The 25,758-nt window shown below is 36.8% G+C and overlaps 1 protein-coding gene across 2 annotated transcripts in view; it reads left to right on the forward strand.

The window, feature by feature from the left end:
• GABRG3 (gamma-aminobutyric acid type A receptor subunit gamma3) overlaps positions 1 to 25,758 on the forward strand; it is a 704,379-nt gene that overhangs the window by 378,076 nt on the left and 300,545 nt on the right. For both annotated transcript variants that reach the window (XM_047864203.1, XM_047864204.1), the window contains exon 4: positions 23,344 to 23,564. In XM_047864203.1, coding sequence (XP_047720159.1) covers positions 23,344 to 23,564 — 221 coding nt within the window. The remainder of the gene's footprint in view (positions 1 to 23,343; positions 23,565 to 25,758) is intronic.

Genomic DNA, 25,758 nt, shown 5'->3' on the forward strand with positions numbered 1-25,758 from the left:
ATAAGAGAATATTATATGCCAATAAAATGGGCAATATGGAAGAAAAGGGTAAATTCCTACAATCATATACACTACTAAAACTGAAACAGGAAGAAATAGAAAATTTCAACAGACCCATAATCAGGAAGGAAATCAAACTGGTAATCAAAAATCTCCCAAAAAACAGGAGCCCAGGGCCAGATGGCTTTCCAGGGGAATTCTACCAAACATTTAAGGAAGAGTTAACACCTATTCTCCTGAAGCTGTTCCAAAAAATAGAAATGGAAGGAAAACTTCCACAATCTTTCTGTGAGGCCGGCATTACCTTGATTCCAAAATGAGACAGAGACCCCACTAAAAAGGAGAACTGTAGACCAATTTCCCTGATGAATATGGATGCAAAAATCCTCTACAAGATATTAGCCAACCGGATCCAACAATACATTAAAAATATTATTCACCACGACCAAGAAGGATTTATACCAGGGATGCAGGGATGATTCAATATCTGCAAAACAGTTAATGTGATTCATCACATCAATAAAAGAAAGGGCAGGAACCATATGATCCTCTCAATAAATGCAGAGAAAGCATTAGACAAAATACAGCATCCTTTCTTGATAAGAACCCTCAAGAAAGTGAGGGATAGAAGGAGCATACCTCAAGGTCATAAAAGCCATATATGAATGATCCAACGTTAATATCATCCTCAATGGGGCAAAAATGGCAACTTTGTCCCTAAGGTCAGGAACAAGACAGGGATGTCCACTCTTGCCACTGTTATTCAACATAGTATTGGAAGTCTTAGCCTCTGCAATCAGACAACACAAACAAATAAAAGACATCCAAATCAGCCAGGAGGAGGTGAAACTTTCACTCTTTTTAGATGACATGATACTCTATATGGAAAACTAAAAATATTCCACCAAAGAACTGCTAGAATTGATTCATGAATTCAGCAAAGTTTCAGGATATAAAATGAATGCACAGAAATTGGTTGCATTACTATACACTAACGAAGAAGCAACAGAAAGAGAAACCAAGGAATCGATCCCATTTACAGTTGCACCAAAAACCATAAAATATCTAGGAATAAATCTAACCAAAGAGGTGAAAGATCTATACACTGAAAACTATACAAAGCTTATGAAAGAAATTGAAGAAGACAAAGAGAAATGGAAAAAGATTCCATGCTCCTGGATAGGAAGAACAAATATTGTTAAAATGTCAATACTACCCAAAGCAATGTATATATTCAAAGCAATTCCTATCAACATAACACCAGCATTCCTCACAGAGCTAGAACAAATAATCCTAAAATTTTTATGGAACCAGAAAGACCCCGAATAGCAAAAGCAATCTTGAAAAAAGAAAACCAAAGCAGGAGGCAATACAATCCTGGACTTCAAGCTATACTACAAAGCTGTAATCATCAAGACAGTATGGTACTGGCACAAGAACAGACCCTCAGATCAATGGAACAGAATAGAGAACCCAGAAATAGACCCACAAACATATGTCCAACTAATCTTTGACAAAGCAGGAAAGAATATCCAATGGAATAAAGTCTCTTCAGCAAGTGGTGCTGGGAAAACTGACAGCGACCTGCAGAAGAATGAACCTGGACCACTTTCTTACACCATACTCAAAAATAAACTCAAAATGAATTAAAGACTGAAATGTAAGATAGGTATCCATCAAAATCCTTGAGGAGAAAGCAGGCAAAAACCTCTTTAATCTTGGCTGCAGCAACTTCTTACTCAACACGTCTCCGGAGGGAAGGGAAACAAAAGCAAAAATGAACTACTGGGACCTCATCAAAATAGAACAAAACATTCAGCAAAACTAAAAGGCAACCAACAGAATGGGAGAAGATATTGGCAAATACATATCAGATAAAGGGTTAGTATCCAAAATCTATAAAGAACTTACCAAACTCAACACCCAAAAAACAAATAATCCAGTGAAGAAATGGACAAAAGACATGACTAGACACTTCTCCAAAGAACACATCCAGATGGCCAACCGACACATGAAAAAATGCTCAACATCACTCTTCATCAGGGAAATACAAACCAAAATCGCAATGAGATACCACCTCACACCTGTCAGAATGGCTAACATTAACAACTCAGGCAACAACAGATGTTGGCGAGGATATGGAGAAAGAGGATCTGTTTTGCATTGTTGGTGGCAATGCAAGCCACTCTGGAAAACAGTATGGAGTTCCTCAAAAAACTAAATATAGAACTACCCTATCACCCAGCAATTGCACTAGGCATTTATCCACGGGATACAGGCGTGCTGTTTCAAAGGGACACGTGCGCCCCCATGTGTATAGCAGCACTATCAATAATAGCCAAAGTATGGAAAGAGCCCAAATGTGCATCGATGGATGAATGGATAAAGAAGATGTGGTATATGCATACAATGGAATATTACTTGGCAATCAAAAAAATGAAATCTTGCCATTTGCAACTACGTGGATGAAACTGGAGGGTATTATGCTAAGTGAAATTAGTCAGAGAAAGACAAAAATCATATGACTTCACTCACATGAGGACTTTGAGAGACAAAACAGATGAACATAAGGGAAGGGAAACAAAAATAATGGAAAAACAGGGAGGGGGACAGAACAGAAGAGACTCATAAATACGGAGTACAAACTGAGGGTTACTGGAGGGATTGTAGGAGGCGTGATGTGCTAAATGGCTAAGGGGCACTAAGGAATCTACTCCTGAAATCCTGGTTGCACTATATGCTAACTAATTTGGATGTAAATTAAAAAAAAATAAAAAAATAAAACAAGCTAATTAAAAAAAATAAATAGAAAAAAATCTATTACAGGTCTAATTATTTTTGGAGTGTGGTGGTCCTGTGTCCCTATCTTGGTTATAGAGCACCCTCTCTCACTCCCGTGCATGTATTAGCACTATCCTAATGTCAGTGGATGCTAACTTCACTTCCTACTCTTAGAAGTTATCCTTTCTGGAAAAGAGAGCACTTGCAAGATTCACTTCCAGAGGAGTGTTCATGAATATTTGGGCAATGAGTGGTGTCCAGTACTTTGGAAAGAAGAAAGTGCATTTATCATTTGTACTGATATTTAACTTCCTAAAACTTGTATTTCATACAAATAATAACACAAGAAAGGATTTTATCTAGAAAGAAAATATACTAGCAAAGTGGAAGACAATTTTTATAGAAAAAAATCATGTACTCTTAAAAAAGTTATCTTTTTAATTTAATTTAATTTTTAATTTTTAATTTTTAATTCCAGTATAATTAACATACAATGTTATACAAGTTTCAGGTGTATGATATAATGACTCAACAGTTCTATACATTAGTCAGTGCTCATAATGACAGGTGTACAATGATAATTTCTTTCACCTATTTCACCCTATCCTTCACCCCTATCCTTCACCCACCTATTTCACCCCTATCCTTCACCCACCACCCCTCTGGTAAACCATTAATTTGTTGCCTATAGTTAAGAGTCAGCTTTTTGGTTTATCTCTCTCTTTCTTTTGTTACTTAAATTTCACATATGAGTGAAATATATATATATATATATATATGAAAAATGTGAGATATATATATTCATCAGTCAATGGAAACTTGTTCTTTCAATCTTGGCTATTGTAAATAATGTTACTATAAACATAGGGGTACATATATCTTTTTGAATTCGTATTTTTATTTTTCTTTGAGTAAATACTCAGTAGTGGAATTACTAGATCATATGGTAGTTCACTCTTAAATTTTTTGAGGAGCCTCTATACTGTTTTCTACAGTGGCTGCACCAGTTTGCACTCCTACCAACAGTGCACAAGGGATATTTTTCTCCACATCCTAACCAACAGTTTTTATCTATTATCTTTTTGATGATATAACTATTCTGACAGATGTGAGGTGACATCTCATTGTGTGTTTGATTTGCATTTCTCTGATAACGAAATTGAGCATCTTTTTGTGTGTCTGTTGACTATCTGTATGTCTTCTTTGGAGGAATGTCTGTTCAGTTCTTCTGCCCATTTTTAATTGGATGATTTTTTTTGGTGTTGAGTTGTATAAGTTCTTTATATACATTAGATATTAATCTCTTATCAGATATATAATTTGTAAATATCTTCTCCCATTCTGTAGGTTGCATTTTTATTTTGTTGATTGTTTCCTTTTGCTGTACAGAAACGTTTCATCTTGATGTAGTTCCAATAGTGTTTACTTTTGCTTTTGTTTCCCTTGTCTCAGAGGACATATCTAGAAAGATGTTGCTATGGTCAATGTCAGAAAAATTACTGGCTGTGCTATCCTCTAGGATTTTTATGGTTTCAGGTCTCACATTTCGATCCTTAATGAATTTTGACTTTAGTTTTGTGTATGGTGTAAGAAAGTGGCACAGTTTAATTCTTTGAATTTAGCCGTCTAGGTTTCCCAACACTATTTATTGAAGAGACTATTTTTTTTTTCATTGAATATTCTTTCATCCTTCATCATAGATTAATTGACCACATAATGGTGGGTTTATTTCTGGGTTCTCTATTATGTTCCATTGATCTATATGTCTATTTTGTTCCAGTACCATACTATTTTCATTACTACAGCTTTGTAGTATCTCTTGAAATCTGGGATTGTGATACCTCTAGTTTTGTTATTTTTTAAGATTGTGTTGGTCATTCAGGGTCTTTTGTGGTTCCACACAAATATTAAAGTTCTAAAAGATTCACATCTTCAATTTCAGTGTTTCATACATTCCATGAGAAGGTTCTACATATAACATCCTTTTTTCTTAACATAAGATGACGTCCTAGAAAATTGAAGGTGCAAATCTTTCAGAAATTTAATGTTTAAAAAATAGGGGAAAAAACAATTTTGGGTCTTTCCTGACTCTTTTGTAATGGTTAAGGTCCAAGGGGCTGCAAATTTGTCTCTGAAAAGGTCCTACCTCCAGTGCCAGGGGCATTAATGGGGAGAGGAAAACACCACTTTTGGCTGCATGTGTTTGTAGCCAGAAAAATTAGGGGCTTAGGGGGCTGCCTTAGAATTTAGGCAAGCATCTAGGCACCTACACCCACCCTGGTTTTCTTTACATATCTCCATGCAAAGGTGTACCTTACAGTGGGAAAGCACATCATTTGCATTACTTTTCAAAATTGATTTTAAAGTTTGCTTTGCTTAATTGCAAAGCACTAATCAACTAGAAATTAACTTGTAAGTATTGTAACTACCTTCCTTCAAACTTTTCTATATATGCAAGAATTTTGAAGTCTCTGCCAATGTGCAGTGATATGAAAAGAGAGCCACACTACCATGACTATTTGTAAAAGATGATATACTTCATATTCTCACTTCTACCATGGCCTGGCATACTTTTTTCATGAACTAGTGTATCTATTTAATTATTTTATATATTTATTAGTTATTTATATTTAATATACATTTGCATAATATAGATATATACACATACTTAGAATAAACTTCCAACATTTTTTAAAATTAGGACTACATGAAGATGACTAAATAATTGCTTGAAAACAAATGACCCTAATGTGTTAAGTTCAAACTATTTATTTCCATGATGGAATTAAAAATTATATTTGGATCGTTATTTTTCCAACTTGCATGGAGAACCTTTGTCATGAAGAGGTTTTGAAGCATGGCCAAGTTTTCACTGCCCTAAGTAGTGAGGCGGGATTTGTACCCAGGCAGCCTGGCTCCAGGCTGTGCTTTCATCAGGACACATTGAAAGAGGAATCAGAAGGTGTAACAGGACCAGTTGGCTCTGCAGTTTTTCCCTTAGGAACAACATGAGAAGATGAGGCTAATAAATCTGAGTGGACAGACACTCAGACCTGGGTGTTCCCAGTCCCTTGTGTTCGCAGTCATGAAGTTACTTGTGATGTCCCCATTTTTTTAGAAACCTGGGAAGAAGAAAGCAGCTTTGAAAGGTACTTCCTGAATAGAGAAAGGTGGGGCCAAGATGGTGGAGCAGCATGGAAGTTCTCAGCTTCTCTTGTCCATGAAATGCAGCTAGATCAACACCAAACAATTTTGTACACCTAGGAAATTGATCTAAGGATTAACACAACAATCTGCATAACTTGAGCTACAGAACTTGTCAGGTATGTGGTGCAGAGAGGTAAAGTTGGGGAAAGGGAAGCCACGGAGGGTAAGGACCTGCTCTTGTGGAGAGAGGACACAGAAAATGGGGGAGAGTGTGGCACATCAGGAGACTACAGGAAAAGCATTCCCCCCGAAAGTAGCTGGAGAGAAAGAGGAAGAGTGAAAACACCCACAAGTTACTGAACAACAAATCTGTTCCACAAAACCACTGATGGAGAGAAAGGAGAGGGTTTCAATACCATTAGGACTCTATAAATGGGAACACAGAGTCAGAAATTCTGGAGCTTAATGCCTGGAGATGCTCTGGTGGGGAAGAAGGTGAATCCCTAGCATCAGGCAGCGAGGTCTGAGGGGTCCATGGGCCACACAAGGAGAAATGGTTCCCCTGCTTTTAAGCGTTTGATAGAGGCCATATGGCCTTCCCACAGACAAAGGTCCCAGCGGACTCCAGAGAACAGCCATGTTTGCTGGTATTGGAACAAAGATGCTAAAGTGCAGTGAAACCTGGCCCTGGCTATGTGTTGTGATTTGCCAAAATCTCTGAACCTTAGCTGCTGTGCAATCACATGCATATTATCTGGGGCAAGCCAGCACTCAGTCATTGCTCAGTGACACTCTCCCAAAGGGTCTGAGCAGGTGAAAGTCACAGGGCCCTCAGAAGTGAGGGGTTTGGAAATACAGCTCCATCTGAGATAAAATTCAGAAGGCAGGTGCTGCCTGACAGGCTGATGGCTTGAACATGGACAGTGTAGAAGCAAGGAGTGGACAGAAGCCTGAGACAAAGGATGGGTATTTGATTGCAGGTCAGTGAGAGGTAGAATTCCTGTTCTAGAAACTAGGAAGCTGGGTGACATTATTTTCACCTCCCCCGCACATGTGCGTACATGCACATGTGCACTCACACACCAATCCACCCGACTAAGCTGAGCAGCGCCACCTGGAGGAGAACAGAGCTGTTAAGCCAAGTCCCGTCCAACTGCACTCTCGAAGTGCATGCTCTAGAGGACTACTACAAGTCCCTACACCTGCTTAGTGTAGGGACTATAAGTGCTTCATAGTTTGAGTTCCGGAGGAAACCAGATGTAACACCATTTGGGTTTCATTCTGTTTGCTGTTTCATCAAAGGGCCATTTTTTCCTCTCTTTTTCTCCTTTCTTTAATTTTTTTTGATACAGAAAGAGAAAATTTTATTTTTATTTTACTTTAATATTTTTAAAATTCTTCTTACTATTTTTTTATTTTTTATATTTTTAATTCTATTTCACCTTCATTTTATTCTATTTTATTGTATACATTTTTTTAAATTTAACTTTTTCTCACTTTTTTTATTTCTTTCTTTTCTTTCCCCTATTTCTCTATTCTATCAAGCTTCTTTAAACAACCAGACCAAAATGCACCTAGGATCTAGCTTCCGTTGTTTGATTTTTGGTGTTGTTTTTCATTTTTAAAATTAAAATTTTTATTTTGTTAATTCTTTTTCTTCCTCCACAATGACAAAACAAAGCAATTCATCCCCCCACCAAAAAAAAAAAAAAAAAAAGGACAGGAAGAAATAACAGCCAGGGGCTTAATCAACATAGACATAAGCAAGATATCTGAACTACAATTCAGAATCATGATAATAAGAATACTATCTGGGGGTGAAAAAAGCATAGAATCCCTTTCTGTGGAGATAAAAGAAATAAAATTTAATCAGGATGAAATTAAAAATGTTAAAGCCGAGGGACACCTGGTGGCTCATTCAGTTGAACATCCAACTTTAGGTCAGGTTATGATCTCATGGCTCGTGAGTTCAAGCCCCACGTTGGGCTCTGTGCTGACAGCCCAGAGCCTGGAGTATGTTTCAGATTCTGTGTCTCCCTCTGTCTCTGCCCCTCCCCTGCTCTCTCTCTCTCCCTCTCTCTCCCAAAATAAATAAACATTAAAAATATGCTATAACTAAGATGCAATCTTAAGTGGTTGCAATAGTGACAAGTATGGACGAAGCAGAGCAACGTATCAGTGACATAGAAGATGGAGTTATGGAGAATAATTAAGCAGAAAAACAGAGTGAAACAAAGGCAAAAGAGCACAATACAAGAATTACAGAACTCAGTGACTTATTAAAAAGGAATAGCATCCAAATCATGGAAGTCCCAGAAGATGAAGAAAGAGAAAAAGAGGTAGAAGGTTTAGGAGAATAAATTATAGTAGAAAACATTCCTAACCTGGGTAAAGATGCAGACTTCAAAATTCAAGAAGCACAGAGAGCTCTCATTAGATTTAAAAAAGTCGGCCATCAACAAGGCATATCATAGTCAAATTCACAAAATACACAGACAAAGAAAGAATTATGAAAGCAGCCAGAGGAAAAAAAGTCCTTAACCTATAAGGGAAGACAGATCAGGTTAGGCAGCAGATCTATCCACAGAAACATGGCAAGCCAGAAAGGAATGGCAGGATATATTCAATGTGCTGAATTGGAAAAATATGTAGCCAAGAATTCTTTATCCAGCAACATTGTCATTCAAAATACAAAGAGAGATAAAGAGTTTCCCAGAAAAACAAAAAATTAAAGGAGTTCATAACCACTAAACCAGTTGTACAAGAAATTTTAAGGGGGACTCTCTGAGGGGAGAAAAGATGAAATGGAACAAAAAAGGCCAGAAGCAACAAAAACTAGAAAGGACCAAAGAATACCACCAGAAACTCCAACTCTACAGACAACACAATGGCAATAAATTCATGTCTTTCAGTACTCACTTTAAATGTCAATGGACTCAGGGCACCTGGGTGATTCAGTTGGTTAAGCATCTGACTTTGGCTCAGTTTATGATCCCACAGTTCATGAGTTTGAGCCCTGTGTTGTGCTTTGTGCTGACAGCTCAGAGCCTGGAACCTGCTTCAGATTCTGTGTCTCCCTCTGTTTGCCCCTCCCCTGCTCATGCTTTCTCTCTCAAAAATAAATAAACATTAAAAATAAATAAATAAATAAATAAATAAATAAATAAATATCGGTGGACTAACTGCTCCAATCAAAAGACATAGGGTAACAGAATGGATAAGAGAACAATATCAATCTATATACTGTTTACAAGAGATCCTTTTTATTTTATTTTATTTTATTTTATTTTATTTCAGATTAAATATAATTTATTGTCAAATTAGTTTCCATACAACACCCAGTGCTCGTCCCAACAGGTGGCCTCCTCAATGCCCATCACCCACTTTCCCCTCTCCCCCAACCCCCTTAAACCCTCAGTGTGTTTTCAGTATCCAGGAGTCTCTTATGGTTTGCCTCCTTCCTTCTCTGTAACTTTTTTCCCCTTCCCCTCACCCATGGTCTTCTGTGAAGTTTCTCAGGATCCACATATGAGTGAAAACATATGGTATCTGTCTTTATCTTCCTGACTTATTTCACTTAACATAATACCCTCTAGTTCCATCCACGTTGCTACAAATGGCCAGATTTCATTTTTTCTCATTGCCAAGTAGTATCCCATTGTATATAGAAACCACATCTTTATCCATTCATCAGTTGATAGACATTTAGGTTCTTTCCATAATTTGGCTATTGTTGAAAGAGTTGCTATAAAAATTGGGGTACAAGTGCCCCTATGCATCAGCACTCCTGTATCCCTTAGGTAAATTCCTAGCAGTGCTATTGTTGCATCATAGGATGACCTATTTTTAATTTTTTGAGGAACCTCCACACTGTTTTCCAGAGCTTCTGCACCAGTTTGCATTCCCACCAACAGTGCAAGAGGGTTCCTGTTTCTCCACATACTTTCCAGCATCTGTAATACAAGAGACCCATTTTAGACAGAAAGACACCTTCAGATTGAAAGTAAGAGCATAAAGAAACATGCATCATGCTAATGGTCACCAAAAGAAAGCTGGAGTAGCCATACTTATATCAGACAAACTAGATTTAAAATAAAGATGATAACAAGAGATGAATAAGGGCATTATATCATAATTAAGGGGTCTATCCACCTATAAGGTATAACAATTGTAAACATTCATGCCCCCAATGTTGAAGGAAGCATATGTATAAGTCAGTTAATCACAAACATACAGAAACTCATTGATAATAATACCATAATAGTAGGGGACTTCAACACCCCACTCACAACAATGGACTGGTCATCTAAACAGAAAATCAACACAGTAACAATGGCTTTGAATGATACACTGAACCAGATGGACTTAACAGATATTTTCATAACAGTTCTTCTTAAAGCAGCAAAACACACATTCTTCCCGAGTGCACATGGAAGATTCTCCACAATAGGTCACATGCTGAGACACAAATCAGAACTCAACAAATACAAAAAGATTGAAATCATACTGTGTGTATTTACAGATCACAATGCTATGAAACTTGAAATCAATCACAAGAAAAATTTTGGAAAGACCATGAATACATGGATATTAAAGTACATCCTATGAAAAAATAAATGGGTTAACCAAGAAACTAAAGAGGAAATTAAAACGAATATTGAAGCCAATGAAAATGAAAACACAACAGCCCAAAACCTTTGGGATGTAGCAAAGATGGTCATAAGAGGGAGTTATATAGCAATCCAGTCCTTCCTGAGGAAGAAAGAAAGGCCTCAGATACACAACCTAATCTTTCACCTTAAAGACCTGGAAAAAGAACAGCAAATAAAACCCAAAACCAGCAGAAGACAGGAAATAATGGTATTGAAAAAAAAAAAAGACAACAGTAAAACAGATCAATTAAACCAGTAGCTGATTCTTTGACAGAATTAACAAAAATGATAAACGCCAAGCATGCTTCTTAAAAAGAAAAAGGAAAGGACCCCCCCAAAAAATCATGAATAAAAGAATAAAGATCACAACCAACACTGTAGAAATACAAACAATAAGAGATTATGAGCAATTATATGCCAATACATTGGGCAATCCTGAAGAAATGCACAAATTCCTAGAAACATATAAACTACCAAAACTAAAAGAAGAAGAAATAGAAAAGTTGAACAGACCCATAATCAGTAAAGAATTAGTAATCAAAAATCTCCCCCAAAAATAAGAGTCCAAGGCAAGATTGGCTTTCCAGGGGAATTATACCAAACATTTAAAGAAGTGTTAACACCTATCTTTGAAAGCTGTTCCAAAAAGTAGAAACTGAAGGAAAACTTCCAAACTTATTTTATGAGGTCAGTGTTACCCTTATTTCAAAGCCAAAGACCCCACTGCAAAGGAGAACTACAGACCAATTTCCCTGATGAACGTGGATGCAAAAATTCTTAACAAGATACTAGTTAACTGGATCCAACAATATTTATCCAATAATAAAGTATTATGATCATGATCAAGTGGAATTTATTCCTGGGATGCAGGGCTGCTTCAATATCCACAAATCAATTAATGTGATGCATGATATTAATGAGAGAAAGAAGAACCACATGATTTTCTCAATAGATTCAGAGAAATCATTTGACAATATATAGTCTCTTTTCTTGACAAAAACCTTCAAGGCAGTAAGGGTAGAAGGATCATACCTCAATATCATAAAAGCCATCTATGAAAGACCCACTGCTAATATCATCCTCAATGGGGAAAAACTGAGAGCTTTCCCCCTAAGGTTAGGAACATGACAAGGATGTTCATTCTCACCACTGTTATTCAACATAGTGTTGGAAGTCCTAGCCTCAGGAATCAGACAACACAAAGAAATAAAAGGAATCCAAATCATCAAGGAGGAAGCCAAACTTTCACTCTTCGCAAATGACATGATACTTTATGTGGAAAACCCAAAAGATTCCACCAAAAAAGTGTTAGAACTTATCCATGAATTCAGCAAAGTCACAGGATATAAAATCAATACACAGAAATCGGTTGCATTTCTATACACAAAATAGAAGCAGCAGAAAGAGAAACCAAGGGATTGATCTCATTTACAATTGCACCAAAAAAAACATAAAATACCTAGGAATAAACCTAAACAAAAAGGTGAAAAATCTATACATTGAAAACTATAGAAAGCTTATGAAATAAATTGAAGAAGGCACAGAAAATGGAAAATTATTCCATGCTCATGGATTGGAAGAAGAAATATTGTTAAAATATCAATACTACTGAAAGAAATCCAAATATTCAGTGCAATCCACTATCAAAATAACACTATCATTCTTCATAGAGCTAGAACAAACAATCCTAAAATTTGTATGGAACCAGAAAAGACCCTGAATAGCCTAAATCCTAAAAAAGTAATCCTAAAAAAGAAAACCAAAGCTGGAGGCGTCACAAGTCTAGACTACAAGATGTATTACAAAATTGTAATCATCAAGCCAATATGGTGCTGGCACCAAAATAAACAAATAGATCAATGGAACAGAATAGAGAACACAGAAATGGACCCACAAACATACGGCCCACTAATCTTCAACAAAGCAGGAAATAATATCGAATGGAATAAAGATAGTCTCTTCAGCAAATGGTGTTCCTAGAGGAGAAATCAGGGAAAAAAAAAACTCTTTGACCATTGCCACAACAACTTCTTACTCAACATGTCTACAGAGGCAAGGGAAACAAAAGCAAAAATGAACTAGTGGAACTTCATCAAAATAAAAACCTTCGACACTACGAAGGAAACAGTCAGCAAAACTAAAAGGTAACCAACAGAATGGGAGAAGATATTAGCAGATGACATATCAGATAAAGGGTTAGTATCCAAAATCTATAAAGAACTTATCAAACTCAACTCCCAAAAAATGAATAATCCAGTGAAGAAATGGGCAAAAGACATGAATAGACAGTTCTCCAAAGAAGACATCTAGATGGCTAACAGACACATGAAAAAATGCTCAACATCACTCATCATCAGGGAAATACAAATCAAAACCACAATGAGATACCACCTTACACCTGTCAGAATGGCTAACATTAACAACTCAGGCAACAACAGATAAATATTGTCAAGGATGCAGAGAAAGAGGAACACTTTTGCACTGATGGTGGGAATGCAAACTGATGGGGGTGCAGTCAGTATGGAAAACTGTATGGAGTTTCCTCCAAAAATTAAAAATGGAACTACTATATGACCCAGCAATTGCACTACTTGGTATTTATCCAAGGGATACAAGTGTGCTGTTTCGAAAGGGCACATCCACCCCAATGTTTATAGTAGTGCTATCAACAGTAGCCAAAGTATGGAAAGAGTCCAGATGCCCATTGACTGCTGAATGGATAAAGAAAATGGGGTATGTATATACAATGAAATATTACTTGGCAATCAGAAAGAAAGAAATCTTGCCATTGTAACAATATGGCTGGAACTAGAGTGTATCATGCTAAGAGAAATTAGCCAGTCAGAGAAAGACAAAAATCATATGACTTCACTCATATGAGGAATTTAAGATACAAAACAGATGAACATAAGGGAAGGGAAGCAAAAATAGAATAAAAACAGGGAGGGGGACAAAACAAGAGTCTTAAATACAGAGAACAAACTGAGGGTTGCTGGAGGGGATTGGGGTGGGGGGATGGTCTAAATTGGCAAGGGGATTTAGGGAGGATACTTGTTGGGATGAGTACTATGTGTTATATAGAGAGAATGAATCACTGGGTTCTACTCCTGAAATCATTATTGCACTATATGCTAACTAACTTGGATGTAAATATATAAATAAATAAATAATAAATAAATGAATAAATAATAAATAAATAATAAATAAATAATAAAATTGGAAAGAGAAAGAAAGAAAGAAAGAAGAAAGAAAGAAAGAAGAAAGAATCAAAGATTACCTCCTGTGCCTTCACCTTGTGCTGTATCTGCGGGTTCCCCGAAACATTCTCAGTTATGGCATCTAGAAGGTATTTAATACCCCTTTTGAAGACTAGAGTCACACAACTATGAGAATATTAATGTACATTTCCTGTATTATTTGTAAAGGAACAAAATAATATTTTAAAATCATTTTTGAATTTTCAGAGATAAGAAAACGTTCCTGATAAGTATCTATCTTATCTTGATGATAAGTATCATCAAGCAGTGAGAAATGGAAACTATTTCTATGGCATTCTTTGTTTTGGATGTGCAAATGCAATTTATATCCTCTGTAGTGAAATATCCTCTCTAGTGGTTTTCTTTGATCTGCTTTCCCTGTAATACCAACTTCTTCAACCATGGATTTTACTACAGTAATTACAAATCATCATTTGATTCCAATCCCTTTGTGAAAACATAATAAATAATGATTTTTAGATAGTGGAACACTATATTCCATTTTCAAATGAAAATAATAATGAGGTATTCGCAGTTCATACAGAAATTCCAAAAAAATACCCTAAATACAAATGAACTCTTAAACACCTATATAACAACTCCAAAATTATATCTGAGAACTGTACTGGTTATGAATTATAATGTTATTCCACACCGCAAACAACACACGCTATGATGATAGAGAGATAATAGTTAAAGGATAATAAAGATACTACTTAAATTGGGCCCAGCTTTGCTATAGGTTTAGTAGGTTTGACTATGTGAAGGTCACATACCATGAAGGGCTAAACTTTCCAGGAAAGGGAGTGGAATTGAAAATCATAATGCTAAAAGTGCAACAACTGATGATTGAGCCTATCAGTTAGCTTGCTGTGTAACAAACCATCCTAAAATCTAGTTTTTTTTATTATTTTGTATTATTCTTGGATTGGATTGGCAAGTCATCTGATCTGGGATGGCTAGTCAAGGATGGCTTTACTCATCTCTCTGGGTGTTGGCTTGACTTGAGCTGATACCATGGAAACATATGGGCATTTCTCATTTCCGGCAGATTGGCCTATCTCATTCATTTGGTGGTGGTTTCATGGTTCCCAAGAGCAGCAAGATAGGCTACCCCAGCACTCAAGACTTTCCAAGTTTCTTCTGCTGTTACATTTTCTATTAAGCCACATGCCCAAGACCATGAACAAAGTAAAAGGAATTCTTATGGCTGTTTTTGCAAATAACTTACCATAGTACAGTACACACTTTCATCCAGAACCACCTACCTCTCAAAATTTTTGCTGATGTGCACATAAAGATTCAATATAACAGATTTTCCACTTGATTGTAAATTAGGATAAAAATGTAAACTTTTAGGGGCGCCTGGGTGGCGCAGTTGGTTAAGCGTCCGACTTCAGCCAGGTCACGATCTCGCGGTCCGTGAGTTCGAGCCCCGTGTCAGGCTCTGGGCTGATGGCTCAGAGCCTGGAGCCTGTTTCCGATTCTGTGACTCCCTCTCTCTCTGCCCCTCCCCTGTTCATGCTCTGTCTCTCTCTGTCCCAAAAATAAATAAACGTTGAAAAAAAAATTTTTTTTTAAATTAAAAAAAAATGTAAACTTTTATAGAGAATATTGAGACAATGAGAGTTTGGATAGAAAGGGTAGGTGCATTTTCAAATGGAAAACCTGAAAGTGGAAGAAACTGTGTTTAAGCACAAGTGTTATGAACAGCTTTGGATAACTTTGTGTTTTACTTCTGACACTTTCAACTAACATTTTGCCCATAATTGAGATATTTGAGCAGCCTTTAATTGGCATGTGTCTGTATTACAATTTTATAAAGAAAACTTCCCGTGACTTCCTTTACTAATGTATTTACCCATCAGTACCAGGTGATGTGCTGATGTGCTGGGGATCCAAGGAAGATAGCCTCTGTCCCTGGGATGTATGTCCTTTGCAAACCCAGTATCCGAGTCCCTGTTGTTTATTAATCAATCAATTTCACCCTCTTCTATAGCAAAGGAAAGTAAAGGAGTGTTGGGAAGTAATTTTCTAATTTTTATAAGTCACAGATTGATATCATTAAGAAGCATAATTTTTCTTCCGTTTTGTCAAAATGCTCCACATGCTGCAACAATTCATGGCCTATTTAGGAATCTTTAAGTTCTCCAATTATTAAAACAAATTAGGAACATAAGGTCTCCACAAGCATGATGATTTAAATTGGGGGATTCTGCACATTTATCACATGTTACATTTACTACTATTTTAAACACATTGATTTCACAGCTATTTATGAATTATATAAAATGTTTATTTGTAAGAATGATTTTTTTCTTCTTCAGAAAGGAAAATTGATTAGTGACATTGTAAATAAGTTTATGAAAAACATAAAAATATTTCTCTGTGGGTGGGAAGTGTTTCTTCAACATTTAGTAAAATGTAGACACAACAAAACATCCATCCCATGCACTACACACACTATCCATATTATACCATCTTGAGTTGGAGTTTGTGGCAAGGCTTTAGAATAAAGGAAGTATCCTCTCAAATCCCTCTGCCTCCAACCCCAGAGCATCATGGGGTGTTCCTTTCCCTTACAAGAAAGTAATATTGGAGGTGGAGACAGGAATCCATGACTCACTCTGTAAGCTGAAGCCTCACAGATGGTTTCTGAAAACAATGGTTCTCTCTTTATCTCTGGTTTTGCTTTCTGTGGTTTCGCTAGCCCTCAGTCAACCTCAGTTCTGAAACTGATGACCCTCCTTCTGATCTATTGTTAGGACAGTAGTCGCCTAACATTATATCACAATGCCTATGTCATTCATCTCACCTCATCTCATCACGTAAGCATTTTATCATCTCACATCATCACAAGAAGGATGACTACAGTACAATAAGATACAAAGAGAGAGAGAGAGAGAGAGAGAGAGAGAAAGCACATTTGCATAACTTTTTTTGCAATATATTTGTTATAATTGTTCTGTTTTGTATCAGTTATAATTAACCTCTTACTATGCCTAATTTGTAAATTAAACTTTATCATATGTAGGTACATATAGGGAAAAAAAGAGTATATTATATGGTCCAGTACTATCTGTGGTGTCAGGCATTCAGTGGGGTTCTTGGAACATATTCCCCAAGGATGAGGGGGATAACTGTACTTCATGTAGAATTCAAACATATAAAATTTCCTTTTAGTGGTAGGGTGTAGAACTTGTGTAGAAGCCATTCTATCTCATCTTTTTTGCAAAAGTTAAGACAGAAATGAGTGAAATGGAAAATTACTTTCAACAGTAGAAGGCTAATGTAGGCATGAATATGGAAATATAAAATGTTGCAATTGGAAGGGCCCTACGTTTAATCTACACCAACCACCCCATTGTGTAGATGAGGAAACTGAAGCTGAGGAAGGTAAACAATCTCATGTGGTTTGTAAACAGGGTGAATAGGGAGGGAACTTCTGCACTGGGCTTCTTCCTTTTACATGTCTGGTGGTTTCTTCCTCTAACCAGATTTCAGCCACCTCTAGGGAAACAGATTTTAACTGTGTAGTTTAGAGCAATTAGTGCTTAGCAGTTGTGGGACTTGATGAAAATTACTTAATCTCTTAAACCTTAGTTTAACCACTGGGAGGAAGGGTTATTATAGTCTCTGTATCAATAATCAGAGACTGGAAGGTAAAGAAACATTTGCACCTCATATCTTGCTGTATGATTTACTGATTTCAAGTCAGCATTTTTAAAATGTTTTATTGTGAAGGTATATAACCTGTGCATTAGTGGGAATAGGAAGTAAAGGTGATAGAGGAGAGGAAGAACCTTTGTAGGACACTCTTTGTTTTGCCATTTTTACACAATAAAAACAAGCACTTAGAATTTTGGAGCCCAAAATTCAAACAAATTTTGACATATTGAGTAACCTTGGTAAAATTCCTCAAGTTTTCTGAGTTTTAATATCCTTGATATAATATAGATTTTAACAAATCTGTATGATTTTAGGTTTTTTGTAAAATACAGTTGGGACTTCAATAGAGAGTATTCTTTTTTTAATTTAAATTTTAGTTAATATACAATGCAATATTGGTTTCAGAAGTAAAATTCAATGATTCATCACTTACATACAGCACCCAGTGCTCATCACAAGTGCCCTCCTTAATACCTATCACACATCTATCCCACCTCCCTTCCACCTCTCTCCATCAACCTTAAGTTTGTTCTCTATCATTAAGAGTCTCTTGTGGTTTGTTACACTTTCCTCTCTTTCCCGCCTTCCCCTGCGTCCATCTGTTTTTTGTTTGTTTGTTTGTTTGTTTGTTTCTTAAATTCCAAAAATGAGTGAACTTATCTGATCTTTATCTTTCTCTGATTGACTTATTTCACTTAGCATAATGCATTCTAGCTCCATCATGGCATTGTAAATGGCAAGATTTTCATTCTTTTTGATTGTCAAGTAATATTCAGTTGTATACATATACCACATCTTTTTTTTAGTTTATTTATTTATTTTGAGAGAGAGAGAAAGAGCACTAGTGGAGAAGAGGCAGAGAAAAAGGGGGAGACAGAGAATCCTAAGTAGGCTCCGTGCTATAAGTACAGAGCCCTACATGGGGCTTGATCCCATGAACTGTGAGATCATCAGCTGAGCCAAAATCAAGAGCTGGACAAGAGTCCATTCGGACTGAGCTAGACAGGCACCTCAGTATACCAGATCTTCTTTATCCATTCAACAGTTAATGAATATTTGGGCTCTTTCCATAGTTTGGCTATTGTTATTAATGCTGTTATAAACATTGGGGTATACGTAGCCCTTCAAATCTGTATTTTTGTATCATTTTGGTAAATAACTATTAGTGCGATTGCTGGGTTGTAAGATAGTTCTATTTTTAACATTTTGAGGAACCTCCATACTGTTTTCCGGAGTGGCTGCACCAGTTTGTGGTCCTACCAAGAGTGCAAGAGGGTTCTCTTTCTCCACATTCTCACTGACACCTGTTGTTTCTTGTGATGTTAATTTTAGCCATTCTGACAGGCGTGAGGTGATATGTCATCATGGTTTTGATTTGAATTTCTCTGATGAGGAGTGATGTTGAGCATCTTTTCACGTGTCTGTTGGCCATCTGTATGTCTTCTTTGGAAAAGTGTCTGTCTATTCATGTCTTCTGCCTATTTGTTTTTTGGATGTTGAGTTTGATAAGGTCTTTATAGATTTTAGATATTGCCCTACCCTTTGTTAGATATGTCATTTGCAAATACTTTCTCCAATTATTTGTTATCATTGATCACATAGGTAGGCCTTGGCCCTGCTTGGAAGAACATTTTTCATCCTTTTCTCCTCATTCTCTTATCTGATAAACCAGTATTAAAGAAAAGAAGGAAGTAACATGTATGAATATCTGTATGAGTCACACTGTCATTGTCATATGCTGAATTTTATTTAAAGTACTGAGTGTGTTCCCTGTGCAAATATAGCCTGTTACATAGTCAGCAATCATCATTGTTAGGCTAAAATCCTGCCATCAAGTAGTTGAGGTGCCTACTCACCTCATCCAGTCTATTCTGTCTGGCAGAATTGTTACTGTCTCATCAGGTATGCTTTTGAACTTGCTCCAGGTCTTTTGTTCCATCTATTGTGTGGCTCACTCCTGCACCTCTCTGAGGTTTTGGTTCTAAGTCAACTTGTCAATAAGAAAAGCAGTACTTTCTCCCTCATTCCACTCCCCATTCCACATTTTCCAAGGTACCAGTTGGTATAGGCTGTGGATTGCTCCTCTTACAAACTGCTCTGGGGAATTTTGCACCCATGATATGTGTCCAGCATGAATCAGCAGGAGCTATGCTCCACAGTCTCTCACACACTGAAAAGGAGGTGTGCTCTTCAAACATCATCTCAGAAATGGCACACCTCACTCTGCTCACATTACACTTTATCATAAATAAGGTGGCAGACACAGCCCCAAAGGGGGAGGGGGAAGTGCAATTCTACTCTGTGCCCACAAGGAGGGCTGATGCAATACTTGGTGAAGAGCACCAGTGACCACCATGATCTGTATCTAGCTGCCAAATATTGTCTATCTCTCCATCAGGGAAGATACATCCCACCCTTCTTCAAATGAGGTAACCAAAAAGGTCCACCCAGGCCCAGCTTCAACGTCAAGGTTATGTGTATTTGTGCTGACATCCACATCAATTCTGTACATGGTTTTTCTTGGTCTATCAACTTCTAAACTAAAGAGAAAAGCTATTTGACCTACTCCAGCATACCTGGTATGTCTACAACAATGGAGAAGAGCCAAGATCATCACAATCAACCCACTGGTTTCACAGCAATTTTGAGACTCTAATTGGCAGATCCTGAGTGGGCTCTGTTCCCTGGAAGGAAGGCATCTTCTTTGATTAAGCTTTAATTCTGCTCCTAACGTAGGGTTCCAAAGGACTCTTCTCCCTGGCTCTTGACTCCATTGTCTGAGAGTTTATTCTTTTTCCACTAGCTACTTTAGCCATGAGAAAAAAATGAGCATTGGAAAATAAGGTCTGATCAGTTTTCCAAGCCATAATCAGCCCATTATAGATAGTAATGCAAAAATACATCTCAGTTTCAAAGAGTCACAGACATCTCTTCCTGACATGATGGTCCTTTGGCAGTAGAACTCTCTTAAAACTGAGTCAGCTTCTTACCTATTAGGAGAGTTTCACATGTGCATAGCCACATTCACAGACCTTTTGTGAACACTATTCTAGGATTCACCATGTGCCTATGCTTTTACATACCACTGCCTCTCCCATCCTTTTGCTTTCAAATGGACTCTTACTCTTTCTCTTAAATTAAGTATAGTTACCTTGGCCATATCAGCCTTCAATGGAAGAGTCATACCTTAGTCTCATATCCTGAAGCCATGTTTGTATGATTAAAGATCTTACAGGTTGACAACTTAATCCATTTAGGGATTTTTAGCAGTGATTCTGATTATTTTGCAAAGCTGAGTTTCAATGAACTTTTATTCTCAAAGCATTTCTTGATATTCTGATTTACTGATGGGAATGAGAAGTATTTGCTTCTTCTAACACTGCAAGAAACTGTTTGCTTTATCTTTCTTTTCTCTTTCATACTGCTTTCAGACTGGCCAATTATCTTCTGAGATAATTTCTTTCTTATGTTAACTTACCAAAAACAGTCAATAGCAGCCAACACATTCTTATTAATGTTCCTTTTCCAACCTCTGCCCAAAGAGCTACGCATTCATTAGATGTGCTCTGCCTTATTACAGATGTCAACTTTGCCAAGCATTTCACCCATGAATGACATGAGCCACTTTATCTCCAGTCCTAAGCCTGTTATAGTTTTGTTTCAGCATTCTTTTTTGTTAATAAACTGATTTTCTTTCTTTTATTTTTTATTGAGATATAATTGACATTTAATGTAATATTAGTTTTAGGTATACAAATGTTTTGACATATGTATATGCTACAAAATGATTACCATAATAAGTCTAGTTAACATCCATCATCCACATAATTAGAAATATTTTTTTCTATGATGAGAACTTTTAAGATCTACCCTTAGTGACTTTCTATTATGCAGTACAGTATTGTTAACTATAGTCACCATGCTGTACATTACACCCCCAGGACTTATTCATCCTATGATGGGAAATTTGTACCTTTTGATTCCTTTCATCTTTTACCCCCCTCCAACTCCCCACACCTGGAATTCACCAATCTGTTCTCTGCATCCATGACTTCAGTTGTTTGTTTTGTTTTGTTTTAGTTTCCACATAGAAGTGAGATCATATGGTATTTATCTGGTTTGGTCTGACTTATTTTACTTATGGCAGCACTGGTTGAAACCCATTTTTAAATTAGTATATGACAGGAAATAACACATATGCATGCGTGTAGACACACACACACACACACACACACACTTCCTCTTAGTCTCTCTCTGTCTCTGTCTCTCTCTCTCTCTCTCTCTGTCTCTCTCAGTCTCTGTGCAGTTCTGGGTTTAGAGTCTGTCAATGAGAAACATGTAAAAAATTCTGGACAGTGATGAAGAGTCAGAGGCCATTATTCTTCAGAGGCTTGTTTAAGCAGAAACATGAACAGAGGGAAGGACTTGAATGGGACCTTCTGGATGCTGAGATTTCACTCAGCTCTGGACGCTTCCACAGCAACCTGCCTTCAGCTGCTGCTTCCCTGGAGTTTTCTCTCTCAGCTCCTCAAACACTTAAGCAAGATGCAGATTCTCTGTACATAATTCTTTCCATATTGAACCCTTGGATAACTTTTGTATTTTCTAGCTGAAATATTAACTAATACACTGAACTCATTTTTTATGATTGGTATATTTGACCATCAAGCATGCTGGGTTTTTTTCACCTTAACTGTATGTTTAATTTCCTGACTAGAATACAAGCTCCATGAGGACAAGGAGTTTTCTTGGCACAGGGCTGGGTCTTCAGTGGTTTGCAGAGCCTGGCATACTCAGTGCAGCAAACATATGATAAATAAACATATTAATTAATAAAAACTAGGATCTGGTCAGTTCAATTACCTATCTCAGAAAGATTCTTTAACTGGAAATTCGGTGTAAGGAATAAATGTGGGATTTGTTGAGGATTACTGAACCCATACTCTGTAAGAGAAATTCATTTATAATATCTAATATGTAAAGGAAACTAAAAGATATAAAAATCTCCAATAGTCTGCATCTAGATCCTCCTTACTATGGGCTTGATTGCTTTAAACTGTGATTAGGGGAAATGCCTCTGAGGTAGTCTAGTCTCTGGACATTTCTTTAGGTCTCATGGTAAAATTAGTACCATCCCACACCTGATGGTCACAGCAAAGTCTTATTCTGTACAGAGAATATCAAATGGTTTCCAATTACAGAGGTCACCTGAGCCTCACCAGCATTCTCTTGAATCAGAGTTTGGCTTGAGTTCTATCACCTTTATAGTTCTTTGTTGTTACTTGTTTCTTACTTTTCTTTCTGATTTGAGTTGTGTTGTTTCAGAAGGCCTTTAAGTGAAGATAATAATTATTATATAAGCTAATACTTATGGATCAATGCCAGACACTAAGGTTTTTCCTTTAATCATTTCCTTTCTTTTTTATACCTCATTTAGGAAGTAGGCATTCTACCCATTTTACAGATTATAATGATGCTTAAATAGGCTATGTTACCTGTCAAAGCTTGGACTTGAGAATGCAGGGGGATCTGCATCTATGCTCTGATTTATAGTCTACTACCTCTTGGTCCCTTATCACACTTTATGTGTTTATTATAATTTAAGATTTACAGAATCTTTTTTACATATGTTATCACGTTATTGCCTAATAATACTGGTTATCATTTGTTAAAATGTGTGCTATGTTGAGCCAGGCACTATACCAAGCACTGACAGAAAGGTACATGGGGGATAAGGGTGTATACATGAAGGAAAACCAAACTCTTGACAAAGGAAATAAAGCATACAGAAAATTTACTAATAGAACGATGTTGCCTCTCATTTTTCTCTGTTTCAGGAATACCAAATTGATATATTTTTTGCTCAGACATGGACAGACAGTCGCCTTCGATTCAACAGTACAATGAAAATACTCACTCTGAACAGCAACATGGTGGGATTAATATGGATTCCAGATACAATCTTCCGCAATTCTAAAACTGCAGAGGCTCACTGGATCACCACCCCCAATCAGCTCCTCAGAATTTGGAATGATGGGAAAATCCTTTACACTTTAAGGTGAGATGTTGGTGTATTTTTTAAAAAATTTTTATGATAAAATTTATTATCAGATTGGTTTCCATACAACACCCAGTGCTCATCCCAACAAGTGCCCTCCTCAATGCCCATCACCCACTTTCCCCTTTCCCCCACCCCTCATCAATCCTCAGGTTGTTTTCAGTATCCAAGAGTCTCTTATGATTTGCCTCCATCACTCTCTGTAACTTTTATTTCCCCTTATCTTCCCCCATGTTCTTCTGTTAAGTTTCTCAAGATCCACATATGAGTGAAAACATATGGTATCTGTCTTTCTCTGACTTGCTTATTTCACTTAGCATAATACCCTCCAGTTCCATCCATGTTGCTGCAAATGGCTAGATTTCATTCTTTCTCTTTGCCAAGTAGTATCCCATTGTATATATAAATCACATCTTCTTTATCCATTCATCAGTTGATGGACATTTAGGCTCTTTCCATAATTTGGCTATTGTTGAAAGTGCTGTTATAAACATTGCCCCTATGCATCAGCACTCCTGTATCCCTTGGGTAAATTCCCAGCAGTGTTATTGCTGGGTCATAGGATCGATCTATTTTTAATTTTTTGAGGAACCTATACACTGTTTTCCAGAGCTGCTGCACCAGTTTGCATTACCACCAACAGTGCAAGATGGTTTCCATTTCTCCACAGCCTCTCCAGCATCTAGTTTCTTGGTTTGTTCATTTTAGCCACTCTGACCAGCATGAGGTGGTATCTCAGTGTGGCTTAGATTTGTATTTCCCTGATGAGGAGTGACATTGAGCATCTTTTCATGTGTCTGTTGGCCATCTTAATGTCTTCTTTGGAAAAGTGTCTATTCATGTCTTCTGCCCATTTCTTCACTGGATTATTTGTTTTTCAAATATTGAGTTTGGTAAGTTCTTTATAGATTTTGGATGCTAACCCTCTGACAGGTCATTTGCAAATATCTTCTCCCATTATGTCATTTGCCTTTTAGTTTTGTTGATTATTTCCTTTGGAGTGCAGAAATTCCTTACCTTGATGAGGTCCAATAGTCCATTTTTGCTTTTATTTCCCTTGCATTTGGAGACATGTTGAGGAAGAAATTACTACAGCTGAGGTAAAAGAGGTTGTTGCCTGTTTTCTCCTCTAGGGCTTTTATGGTTTCATGTCTCACGTTTAAGTCTTTCATCTATTTTGAGTTTATTTTTGTGTAGGGTGTAAGAAAATGGTTTAGTTTCATTCTTCTGCATGTTGTTGTCCAGTTCTTCCAGCACCATTTGTTAAAGAGACTATCTTTTTTCCATTGGATACTCTTTCCTCCTTTATCAAAGATTAGTTAGCCATACATTTATGGGTCCAATTCTGGAGTCTCTATTCTATTCCATTGATCTATGTGTCTGTTTTTTTTGTTTTGTTTTGTTTTGTATTTTTATTTATTTATTTATTTATTTATTTATTTATTTTGGTCAATACCGTACTTTCTTGATGATTACAGTCTTGTAGTAGAGGCTAGAGTATGGGATTGTGATATCTCCCACCTTGGTTTTCTTCTTCAATATTACTTTGGCTATTCAAAGTCTTTTGTGGTTCCATACAAATTTTAGAATTGTTTGTTCTAGCTTTGAGAAGAATGCTGGTGCAGTTTTGATTGGGATTGCCTTGAATGTGTAGATTACTTTGGATAGTACTGACATTTTAACAGTATTTATTCTTCCAATCCATGAGCATGGAATGTTTTTCCATTTCTTTGTGCCTTCTTCAATTTCCTTCAGAAGCTTTCTATTGTTGTCAGCATAGAGGTCTTTTATATCTTTGGTTAAGTTTATTCCTAGGTATTTTATGTTTCTTGGTGCAATTGTGAATGGGATCAGTTTCTTTATTTGTCTTCCTGTTGCTTCATTATTGGTTTATAAAAATGCAACCAATTTCTGTACATGGATTCTGTACACTGTGACTTTGCTGAATTCATGTATCAGTTCTAGCCAACTTTTGCTGGAGTCTTTCGGGTCTTCCATGTACAGTATCATGTCATTTGCAAAAAGTGAAAGCTTGACTTCATCTTTACCAATTTTGATGCATTTTATTTCAATTTGATGTCTGATCGTTGAGGCTAGGACTTCCAACTCTATGTTAAACAACAGTGATGAGAGTGGACATCCCTGTCGTGTTCCTGATCTTAGGGGGAAAGCTCTCAGTTTTTCCCCATTGAGG

The sequence above is a fragment of the Prionailurus viverrinus genome, chromosome B3, assembly GCF_022837055.1.
Source record: "Prionailurus viverrinus isolate Anna chromosome B3, UM_Priviv_1.0, whole genome shotgun sequence".
NCBI lineage: Eukaryota > Metazoa > Chordata > Mammalia > Carnivora > Felidae > Prionailurus > Prionailurus viverrinus.